Source organism: Brachionichthys hirsutus, chromosome 20, assembly GCF_040956055.1.
Source record: "Brachionichthys hirsutus isolate HB-005 chromosome 20, CSIRO-AGI_Bhir_v1, whole genome shotgun sequence".
Taxonomy (NCBI): domain Eukaryota; kingdom Metazoa; phylum Chordata; class Actinopteri; order Lophiiformes; family Brachionichthyidae; genus Brachionichthys; species Brachionichthys hirsutus.
The window spans coordinates 4,800,283-4,812,780 of record NC_090916.1 but is presented as its reverse complement, the minus strand read 5'-3'; the positions used below and the strand labels follow the sequence as shown (position 1 = coordinate 4,812,780).

Sequence of the window (12,498 nt, the reverse complement as noted above, 5' to 3'; positions counted from 1 at the left end):
ATGCACACATTTGAATACATCTGTGCGTTTTTGTGCATGTGTGTGTGTGTGTGTGTGTGTGCCACAGGTGGCGCATTGCTGGCGACTCTGTTCTGATTATTGCGGTGACCAAAGCATCGCCGCCCGGTCGCATTTGTCATCATCCTTTTCCTGAAAGCGTGGGTGGGAGGGGAAGGATGGAGGGAGGACATAAAGGGAAGGCGTAGAGGAAGGAAAGGGAAGAAGGGAAAGGAGGAGGGGTGGGCAGATGATGGTAAATGGCCACCCTCGAGGTGCCACATGGGAGGCGGATTGAAAGCGCTGGCCTTGAGCTTTTACTGGATTCAAATCGATCCATCGTTTATATCTTATCTCTGTCTCTCATTTTCTTTGTTTTGGTTTTCCCTTTAATGTTTCTCGCCCTCTAATTTCCTCACGTTGTGTCCCTCACTCTTGCGCGAGCGAACGAACATGGCGCCCCTCTCTTCCGCGCTCACACATGTAGGCCACTGGAGTCGACAGACCACCATAAAAGGCTGGTGTGGGCGTCGTCGAGTGGGTGGGCACTTTGATTTTCAGGTGTATTTCATCCGATGTGTTCACACCTCAGTGCCGGCAGGAAGCTGATGTGTGGGCAAGTAATTTGAGCAAATTAGGAGACGGGGCCTGCGTGCTATTAATGACACCCCATACCCTCCGCTGCACGTTCACCTATTGTTCCTCGGCTGCACACACCTTTCTTTTCTTCCGTTCCAAGTCTCCAGGTCCCATCTGTGTCTCGTGCTCAACTCCCACCCTCTGCCCCTCTGAAGGCACACGCACACACACACACACACACACACACACACACACTGCGCACATGTGATGGGGGGGGTGGCAGGAGGGGGGATTGGTTCCAGGTGCCACTTTGAGTGAGAGCATTAATCAAGCAGACAGATCTTCCTTACACACACACACACACACACAAACACACACACCTAAACACTATACACAAACCTGTCTTCTAAAAAAAATCTAATCTAATTTCACCACAAGTCTTTTGTAAATGTGCGCTGAGCGACAAATGATTATGACTTGTGAGAAAGTGAGCGCCGGTACGAGCGTCTGGAGGCACGTCCTAACAAGGTGCACTTATCCTGTCAGACGACTCCTCTGACCTGCTGCCAAGCTATTGATCTCAGGGCACGGCGGAACTCTTTCATCCTCCTTTACTCATCTCGTTTCACCTTCCTGAACAAAATCTTCCACATTTACATTTTAGCTCGCGTGCTGCCGTGCATAAATAACCAGAAAAGTTGAAGAAGAAAAAAAACACCCCACATTTGACACATCCTACCTGCGCTGTTCTTTTCATAACCTGCTGGTAAGTAGGTTTAAATATTTGGGAGCTCGTCCTGAGTCAGAGGGGATACCGCATTCCATTCCGATTAAACTAACAAGGGGAAAAACCTGCCCTTTTCTCCGACATGATCCAGAACAGGTAAGGCCTTGTGTAGCTGCTGCAGCCGCGCTCTCACTTACAGGCTGAACCCAAACATCCAGGAGGCTCGACACTCCATATTTCCTCCTTACAGAAATACAGGGAGTAGGAGCACAGCAGAACCGGGAGAAACGGGGGGGGGCTCAACGATGCTCTCCAGTGGTTTTCTGTATCAGGTCCTCTCAAAGCCATCTTAGGAATTAAATAAGCAAATCAATCTCTTGAATGTGGAGAAAAGTGACCTGAAAAAGAAAGCGTGTCCAATTCTGGGATATAATTCCAGTGTTCTGTTTCGTTAAGGTGCAGCAATTCCAAGATAGACCAATTTCCAAAGTGTTAGGTAGTTACTTCCTCTCTAAGGGCTTATATCGGATAACACTAATTCACTCAGCATGATGCAATCAAAACGGACGAAGGGCTGGAGGATCTTGTTAAGTGTGAAAATAGCCCAGCTTCACTAACACAATGGCATTAAACCACCTGGTAATTAGGGCAAAAAATAAAAATCATAGCCACACACAGCATGGCGTGAGTGCGCACAAAAAACACAACAAAGATATTTAGGTTTTATAACAGTGATATATGAACATTTACAACGTTTAACAAACAGGTTTTACTGCTCCTTTGAGGACATTTTTCTTTAGTCTATTATCAACACTATGAAAAGACAGAAGTCTACAATAAGCATGTTGCTTAATCACAACAGTGCAATCTGCCCTGAGCTATGGGGGGGGGAGGGGGGGGGGTAACACAGAGTGCCTCAAGCATTTACACCCAACTGCCCGCTTCTTGTTGCAGTCTCCTAATCTAACTGCAACCATGCAGACTCATTTTCTCCCATTTTTCAATAACATGTTAAACTTGGAAGTAGAAGAGATTTTTTTTGCATGTGTTCAGAACATGCTTCATATTCAGTGTTTTTTTTCCCCCCCTTCACGTTTATCATTCTCATTGATTGCATTTTTATCACCGTCTCAGATATAATGGTTGTAAATATTTTCTTTGGCAACACCGTCACAGATTTAAAGAAAAGCGTCATCAACTTTCTGCTCAACTAACATCCACAGTGGAATTTCTTTTTTTTTTTCAGGCCATTCAAATCACAGCTCCTAGTGTTCCCATGACGATGCCATTGAAACCGCAATAACTGCCTCCAGCCTATGTGGGGCCACAATCAACCCACCATTCACTGTGAGTAGATACGAATGAAAATACAGACCAATTAATCTATCTTTGATTAAACACTGATCACAGTAACGCCCCGTGCCTCCCTGATTACCCGCAGGAATTATGCAGACTAATGTGAACCTCCAGCGCTAATAAGTCGTAATAGCTGGCGCAGAGTGCAAACACACAGCACCATTTTATTCCATCAATACGACCCTGGTGGGATTAAATAACATGTTTGCCCCAGAGCTACAATTAAGCATTGCTAAATAGAGTTCCTTTGAGCCCGGAGTAAAGGGAAGAGTCTTCTCTGCACAGTAGCAGCCAGTGAAGCGCTCGGATTTTTCCCTCTGGCTTTTTCAAATTACCTATTGATGAGTGGGCTTCACGTCTCTCCACGGCTGGGGGGTGGGGGTGGGTGGGAGGGGATGAGGGGAGGATGTCTGGTTCACTTTTAAGATGTCTCCAAGAAGCAGGCCTGTGGTTAGATCTAAGGCAACACTTATGCAACAGAAGCTGCCTTTCTCAAATACATATACGGTTTCTCTGCAAATGATCTGAGATTTTCTTTAGGGAAAGTTTTCCGTCCGGAGTCTTCAGATATTTGCCCACATCGCTCCTCCTTTCTTTTGATCGTGACGATTTGGGTCCATATGTGTCAGCCTTTCCACCCCCCCCTCTATAGCGCATATGTACAACTTTACTGAACGATAATTGCTCCCGAGACTTAATTGTCTATATGTAATTAAGTTTGTAATAGAGAAAAAAAGGGCTTTTAAATGTTCCCCAGAGACGCATGGTGGTGGTTAAGTGGGTGCCACACATGTTGAAGATCATTATACTCTCAGCATCTGATCTGACAGTCTGAACAGTTATAAAAAAAAATGTATTTGAGGCAATTAAATGAAAATTGCTTGATGTAAATGCCAAGACAAAATTTTAATGAGCACCCTTTTCTCAATTTGGAATATTTGCCCACTCCTTCAAGTCGGCTCAATTTACTGCTGGGAGCATTAGCTCATTTCTGAATTAAAAATGTCCTTTAATGCAAACCGACAAACAGGATTGAGCGATGTGGCTTTTCTGACTGAAGAAACAATAATTTGTAACTTGCGTTGTGAGGAAATTTGCTGATGTTGGACAGAATGATCCAGGAGAAAAGAGGGAGAAGGAGAAGGATATATATATAAATTCAACAGGCGGAAGACATGAGCTCAGTTATATCACGATAGCGGAAACGGACTGAAGTGAGGAAAAGATAATAAATACTTACAAATTAGCGTAAATAAATGTATAAAAAAACAATATTTTCTAAAAAGATCTTTCAAATAAATTAAATATTAAATATCACTTTATTTTCGGTTTGATAAACACTCCGATTCAAATTCAGTTGAACTCAAACTCAGATTCTATTTTTCTGCAGACAAAATAAAAAATGTTTAGGATGTCAGAGTTAGTTTTTGTCAGTTATACGACACACTCCAGAAAAGTGCATTTATTTATTTGAAATCGTAAATATAACGGAAAGCGCTTGGTGGTCTTCAGACCGCGCTGTCGGGGAGACCTTTTGTGGTTGAACCGACAGATTTACGGCCCCAGATGTTCACAAACAGGCTCAAGGTCCACGAGCTGTGGCGCGAAATCGACCAACAACGCTTTGTGAGAGAATCGACCAGAAACTTTCTCCACACCTGAACATCTGCTCCTCTCTGCTCCTCTCTCCAGCTCTACCTCGACTGGATTTGTGCTTTCAATTTCCTGCAGCGCTGCTCCTCGCCACTCGTTCTCCTGCACCCCCCCCGACCCCAGAGACACGCTGAGAGGTCAGGGGTTAACATAGTAATAGGCGGTGGTGATTGGTGGAGGAGCGCTCACTCTCTCCCAGCTTTCAGAGCGTATTAGGAACCACCCTGCTTCTGTGCGGAGCAGGAGCCCAGAACAGCTGTTTCTGACCACGGAACGACTTCTTAAAAACATCTTTTAAACATTTGATTTGGACAGAGAAGCGGAGGCTATGGACCGGAGCGGAGAGAGCCAGATGGGGGGGTTATTAAACTGAGCCCGTCAATTTCATGTGTCGCACAAGAATGGAAATGTTTGTTTAAATTTGAAAACTCAACTGGTAAACTTATTTATTTTGCTTATTGAATTTGCTTGTGTAAAGAAGCTGCCACAATAGAATCCGGCGAGCTCCAACACTGGAGGGATTCAGGCTGCTCTTCACAGGTCATTGGAAAGAATAAAGCGGACTCTGCTACTGTTCACAGGGCTCTGAGACATGTGGCTTATTTCCTATAGATCCACGCATCTCATATAAATAATAAGCCTGAGAATAAAAGGGTATTTGTGTAACTATTTGAAAACAAAGATTTTTGTGGGAGCACAGCACCAATGTGAGAGGAAGAAATATATTGTTATTAAAAATATATATATATTTTTTATCCGTTTAGCAATTTCTGGAGAAGCAATATTGTTTAAGACTTTAGCTCAAATGAATTATTGCAGCATTCCCACATTCACATCAAGGAGCTCCTGATGGCATATCGGAATAATGGCCGTCATTTAAATGCTCCCTGGAGGCTGGAGGAATACGCACCGATTAATTAATGGCAGGAGAATGACCGAACAATTTCAGGAAGCGATTACAGACCTTTCTAGGCAAACTAATCAATACCTCCTCACGATACACTACAGAGACACCCAACGTACACAATCCGGTAATCCCCACATCTTGTTCCAATGCTCGACTGTAAACGCTCTTGCGCAGCATCTGTTTATGTTTGTCAAAAATATCACCCATGCTTTTGTTTTTGGTTCCGCAATGGCATCGCTTTGTAAATCTGAGGGTATGTTGCACAAACATGTCATCTCCCTCTCGAAGAAATATTTATAAACATAATGTAAACTGGAATCTTTAAGTGCAGTAAAGTTTTTTCTTTTTCTTGTTTTTTTTTTTTTTTTGCCGCACTGAAAAAAAAAAAAAAAGCTGATGAGATAGCTGGGTCTTTCTTCCATCACAAAAGCTTGGACCATGATAGCACGGACCTCGATTACCTCAGCTGATCCCCTCCGCTCACCCGGACCCAAAATCCTTCAATCATGTCCTAGAAACTTACCCTCTTTACCCAAACATCCCTAATTCAAACCTCGGCACCTGACCCGAAGTCCTCTCCATGACCCAGAGCCCCTAAACCAATTTCAGTCACACCAGCAAGCGGCGAAGCAGTACTCACCCCAGAAGAAGTTTTGTTGACATGGTGTCACTGTGCTGAAAAGGCTGTTAGATGCCATAGCTGCCTCTGGCTGCAGAAAGCCCCACTTTTGTTCCTCTGTGGTTTCCTTGACCCTTGACTCGTCCTAAACCCAGAGCATGCAGCGTATCATGAAGGGGGAAAAAAGGGAAACGCCATCCACAAGACATGCTTTTACATATCAACTATTTGGATGACCACAAGTAACAACCAGGTCTGGTTTTATAGAGAAAAAAAAAATTGCAGAGGCAAATATCGCCTTTGTGGATAGATCAGATGGTGTCGGACTTGCTTGCTTGGCGAATGTGGTTGGAACGTACTTACTCGCTTAGCGCCTTCCTTGTGACTGGTGCTGGCCCGCGATGATTAACCATTTACACTCCAGGTCGCCCTCAAACACCAACCCCGAGCCGCACGTCTGTGGTTCTGTGGTTGTTTGAGAGGCAAGAAGAGCCTTCACACAACCCAACAGGCACCAGCTTTAAAACTCGTCTCTTTCCTGCCCTCCATGTGCCGTCACTGGAGAGCCTGGGTCACATGCTCGCTGACGTCATGGCAGCACCGCCGTTGAGTGGGACTGCCTACTGTTGTGGCTTTCTTCCCTCTCCTCTCCTCTCTGGCTCCCCTCCTTCTCTCTGGCGCGTGGTTCGGCAGCGTTTCCAGGCTCTCTGGGGGACCAGGGTCTGACGCTCCCATGAGTCAGGAGGCTTCAGAGGGGGGCAGCTTGTTCAACCGCCCATGCCTCCTCAGCATATGGGGAACAGCGCTCGCTCTGCTTTGCTGTCGCCTTCACTCTTTCATCCCCCTCCCTCTCGTTTAATGTCTCTGACTCGGCTGTTGCTTCCCTCAACTCCACTAAAGGGCTGCTGTGCTGCTCCTGTCTGCCTCTGAGCAGCGAGAGCTGAACTTGGTAAGGTTTGAGGGTGTGAGTGAGGAGCGAAAGGCTGGCTGGTGGTGTAAGACTGGGTGTGTGTGTGTGTGTGTGTGTTTGTCTATGCACGTGCAGCCGAAAGAATGGGAGAGAGGCAGAGAGACAGAGAGTGTGTGTGTGAAGTGAAAGCGGAGGTGGCGTGAAGCTGCTTATTTACAGAGGAGTGCGTCTACAGAGCTTCTTGTGTCACTTTTGCAGACTCAATCTTCTTTCGTTCTTTCTCCGAGAGCTTTTCTGCCGCTTCACACTCGTCACGTCGCCGCGCCACACGCAGACATCACGCCATTGTATCATAACTGCAATAAATCTGTGCGTGCACGCATGCAATCCTCTCCTGAGGTTTGACTGACCCTCACTGATACGACAGAGAGGGGCGATTCCCTTGACAGGCTGTAAATCACGGCCACCTGTCCTCTGAGGGAAGATGCATTCTCACCGTGTCGCTACTCCTCGAGGAGCAGCAAGGCTGGCCGTCCAGAACGCCGCAGAGGGCAGGCGGCTCGTCACGCTGAATGGGGAATCGTCACACTCCTCACACTCTAACCCTCACATGTCCTGGAGTTCATCTCTGATCAACGATTGAAGGCGCTTGTTTCCATTGATCAAAAGCCTCAGAGGAAGAAGAATGTGTGGGATGAAGCCAGGAGTTCATTCCGGTTTCAAAGTGAGTTATGTTGTCACCGGTCAGTGAGCGACCACGACAAATGATCAGTCTCAGGAGCTCTATCTGGAGGGTACTATTTTTTAGTAGCACCCTTCAATCAATCATTGCATTGATCGATCATTACAGATTTATTACAAATTGTGAACCAAATTACATAAAAATTGCCACGTAGTTAGTGTTGTTTTTGTGAAACTGATATTTGAGCCTCCACCACAATGCAATGGAGGTGAACAGAGTTGCTTCAAATAAAATCGGGCTTGCCATCCTAGACGCAATTTCCACATTACTGTGTGAAGTTTTTATTGGAACTGCTTTCTACTAAGGAAATAATCCCAGCGAGTAAATATGCCACGATGTGCGCTTATTAATGTTACTCCTGGCATTTTAAATCTATTTCTTAATTGCTGCAAGACTCCCAAATAAATCATTTCTACCTCCATCGTGCTGAGGAGGCAGTAGAGCAGTCGCAGAGCCTTCGAGTACCGCATGTCCCTTGTAATTTATTTTAGCTGCCAAAGTCTCCTCATTACATAATTTGAACAGGCAGCGTAGAGATGCTGTCATCACGTATTTTTGGATACAAGTTCATTTACATTACATTAAAAATTAAACTCCAGGTACTTCATGCACATATATATATGCTACACACACACACATATATATATATTTTTTGAAAAGCTGTTTTTTGCAACGTTAAAGAAAGAAAAAAAAAAATCCGAGATCCACTCTAGTATTTAACAGAGTCTCCATCAACACTCCCTGTAGGCTTCACAAAACATCCGCCAAGTAGTTTTTGTGTAATCCGGCAGATGCAACATTCAAGAAAAACTATTTCTGTCCTTTAAACATTTACACAGAGAAACAAACATGTTAGCAACGATGCCTTAACCCCTCTTTATTCAGCATCCGAAATAAATATGATCTAATATATTCATTTCAGATATGATTTAATGTAGTGTTGGAAAAAAGGGATAAAAAAAAGTGCAACAAACACAAACAATCCCGCCCAGACTCCACAGCACAACAGCATTTCCACAGGACTTTTGCCACCTACCTTATTTTTGTGCAGCGAAACATTTTCGTTGGCTTATTGGCGCTTTGTAAATATTTGCTGTCTAAAACAGGAAAATGCATTTTGAGTTGCAGAGCATGTTACAGAATCCTTCGGGCTCAGGGCTGCTCAGACACTGCAAACACACACACGGAGTATCACAGAGGGAGCTCAGTTTAATTGATCGTGTCATCCATGAAGTTTACCTTGTTGTTAAATACACAAAGAACGAGTCTCCTTATAATAATTGTTAGACTGTATGTTTTGGGTCACCGTGTGTGAAAGCAGAGACACGCTGTATGCGAGGACTAGTTTGCTACTTGATACCGAGTCTTTCATTTAAAGCCGTGTATAAACATTTTAGGTTATTGCTAACGGATTCCTTGCTGTCAAAAGCACTCAACTTTAGGACAGAGTGCAAACACCGCTTTGAGTTCCACCAAGCCACAGCGAATTACACACAGTTTGATGGGAATATAATTTCCACAGCGTGATTGAATCTCAAATACAGGATGAAAAAATAAAGCACGAACGTCAAAGCCGACTCACATGGTAGGAAAGCAAACTTCTTGGGTGGCACCGCTTGAGATAAACAACCCTGATGGCGAAAATTTGAACTACGGCGATGTTGTAGTCTCAGATATCTCTGCATGGATTCTTCAAGAGCGGCAGGGATTGAAACAAAACGAGGTGGATGATGTTCGACCCAGATACTGTAACAAAGTTTAGCCAAAGTCGGCCAAATATTGTCTTTAACTTGGCCAGCTTTCGGTCAGGTCAGCGGTTCACCCACCTTAGGAAAACCACAACAAAGCGTTTCCATCACTGAAACCCTGACTCTCGTCTGCAGATTTAACAGGCCTAGCCCCATATCGACACCAAAACACGCAAATTAAAGGTTTTGATTTTGTTTTTAAAAGTAAAACATGTTTTGGGACAATTGGCAAATAAAGCATTTAAACATATTTATTGAATTTATTCTGACCTGATTGGGAGGATTTTAGTGATTACATTGTTAGAGGAGCAAATTATTTTGAGTTCATGTAAAATATACTGTTTCTAGACATTAAAGATATCAAATCACGCGGTGTGTGAATGTATATAAGCAGTGGAGGGAGTTCTGTGCTAAAATGTCATGGAAAAAAAGGAGGAGCGGCTAGCTTTGGACGAGGCTTCATTTTGCTGCACAGACAATTTTGTAATATATGTTCCTCCTTGCTGTCAAAAAAAAAAATGGTTTAATGTGAAGGTAATAACGTTAAAGGCTGGAATATGATGTGAAATATAATATTTCATTCATTACTGCTTCTCCACTGGTGGCCGTATACTACGCTTGCAGTGCTTGTGTGTGTGGCGCTGAAGAGCCTGGCCATGCGCGGCGCTCTGGCCAAGGTCTGCCCTGAGGACTGCGGTCGATCGCCCACCCTGCCAGACACTTTCTCTCCTTTACCACTCAGGACCACACACCTTCACGTGGACTTACTTTGTTATCACAAGCTCTCACAGACACATAATAGAGGTATCATGTGCTGGAACGCGCTTACAGTTGCACATGCTATTACCCTTTGTATGCGCGGGGCCCAGTGGCGCTTGGTGCCGGAGACTTCCCCCCCCCCCCAGCTTTGTCACAGTAGACGAGCTGCTTTCACAGAAAATGATTTCTTGCTACAGATTAATTCTGGAAATATATTGGGTGGGGGGATATAATGATACCTAAGATGAGTTAAAATTAACTGTGACTCTGTGAGGCCGTCTGTTTTCGTCTTTCTGCACAAGCTAAAAATGTCACTACATAATTAGCCCCGAGCAGACGCCACACACACACACACAGGCGCGCGGAGGCATTACAGTATTAGAAAAGGAAAGGCTTATTAATAGCCCTTTTTGGCTTATTTTGTGTACTCTCTCTGGCGAGGAATCCGAATGCCCTGGACGGAGGAAACAGGCAGGTACAGTGATTCGCTTTAACAGGCGACATCTGTAAAACGCCAGGGGAGTTTACACTGTGGCCGAGCCCGAATTAACGTGCTTTCATTGGAAACAAACACCACTTGCAATCAGCTTCTGTTGGCCGCTGAACCGCTGGTGTGAATGTAAATACGTCCCTCCGGCGCTGCTGAGGTGGGACGGTGACCTGCAGGCGTTGGATGAAGCGAGAGCCTTCACCTCGACGCAGTCCAAAACTCATGGAAGCGCAGTAACGCGATCTACGTCGCAAGGTCGCCGAGAGGATGCTGATGCTCCACGTGAACCGTTCGGTAAGGCATAGTCCGATCTTAATGAAAAGTCGATATGTTTCTTCTGGAGTCGACCGGGAGTAGCTCCATCTTCCAGCGACTGAAGGCCCTTTCTTGTGGTGTCTGGACAGCTGTTTTTGGAGTCATAGCTTTGAGGGAAAATAAAGTCGGTCTTTAAGTAATAAGGGGAAATGTTTAATATCGAATGGCGCACACGCACAACCTAAACACATTAAAAATAGCTCTTCAAGTTGTGATTACATCAAATCGACAAAAAGGAGAAAGTCAGCTCGCCGGTGGAGGCGGCCATGAGGAGGCTGTGGGCTGACCACCGAGAGGCCGAGACATTTTCTTGGTTTTTTCCCCCCCGTCTCCATCCATTTCTCATTTTAATCAAACGCCTGCTCCAGGAAAAACAGCGCCGACCCACCCTGCAGTTCAAACAGCGAGGCCCGCAGAGACCCAAGCGATGATGTTCACTGACAAGCTGGCTTAATTTGTGTGCTAAGGAGATGGAGGTGGACTTCTATATATCTTTCGTCTTGGCATGCATACCACTCTCCTGCTATTTCCCCATCTCTGTGAAACCTTATAGTAAATCTCTGCGTGAAAAGCATACTGGTCGTCCGCAAGTCCCGCTGTTTGGTTTATATATACCACGCTGCGTTAAAGGCGAGGACAGGTCCGGCTGACTTCCAGCAGCTTCTTCATACCGGAGGTTGTCTGACCGTGACCGGAGGCCTTGTGATGCTCCTGCTTCAACCCGTGTTCGACTCTCTCCACAGCCCGCTCCTTTCCAGAGATGTTGCTACAGAACGACTGAAACCCTGTCGTTGTGCGGTCAGTTGTCAACAAGCTGAGAGATTTTACAATAGCTGCTCGGCTGAGGTCAGTAGAGTCCGACCGGCTGAACTGCTAAGTCAGCATTATAATTACAACGCATTGACGATGCAACTCCTCTCCCAGGTCAGGTGACGCCCTCCTGGTCACGTGATGTCACCGCTCTAGGCAAATGTCAATTACTGTGTGTCATACACGCAGCAAGTGTGAGGAGGGACAAGTTAACTCTGAGCTGGCCGTGACTAAAATCCGGAGGTCACAACAGTCAATCGCAACCTCAATGAGCTTCTACATAAGTTGTCCATTATGTGTCTCAGAAACTCAGTTTACATGCTGCGGAGAACAAAGTAGGCCTGATAAAGGCAGACGGCTCGCTGGAGAAACAAGCCTTTATGAGGAGGAGTTCGTCACCGTGTCACTGACAATGGAGCAAACAAAGGGCTCTGTTGTCTTCCCCAGCCGGTGGGTTATTTTTTTTTCATTCTGTGAGGCTTTTGTGATGGATAATTGCCTTCTTCACATGATTTTATAATGCTGGGACTTGTCTTTCAGTCAGTGTGTAACACAATAACATAAGTAAAAAAAATAAAAAGGGATTTAAATCTGAATTTTTGACATTGTTTAGAAGTGGCCGCTTTCCTTCATTGCGGTGTATAATTTTAGAAAGATGTATGAGCAGGACGCTGACTTGAACCAGCCATAATAGAGCCTGCAGTGCAGGCAGGCGGACGAGCTCCCAGAGCTCTTTGGCTGTATTGTCTCGAGATAATCATTTAAAAGTGCTCACAAAAGTCCACCAAAGTTTAGTTTTATGGCTTTATATCTTAGCACTGACTGATTATCAAACTCAAATCAGATGGGAATCCTCCCAGGGAATACTGAAACCAGATTTACATCG

The 12,498-nt window shown here is 45.0% G+C and overlaps 1 protein-coding gene across 1 annotated transcript in view; it reads right to left on the bottom strand.

Annotated features, from left to right (window-relative positions):
* The window catches only part of runx2b (RUNX family transcription factor 2b), a 35,177-nt gene extending 29,260 nt beyond the window's left edge, over window positions 1–5,917 (bottom strand). Inside the window, exon 1 of the mRNA XM_068754172.1 lies at window positions 5,860–5,917. Within this exon, the coding sequence (XP_068610273.1) occupies window positions 5,860–5,917 (58 nt within the window). The remainder of the gene's footprint in view (window positions 1–5,859) is intronic.
* Between the last annotated feature and the right edge of the window lie 6,581 nt (window positions 5,918–12,498).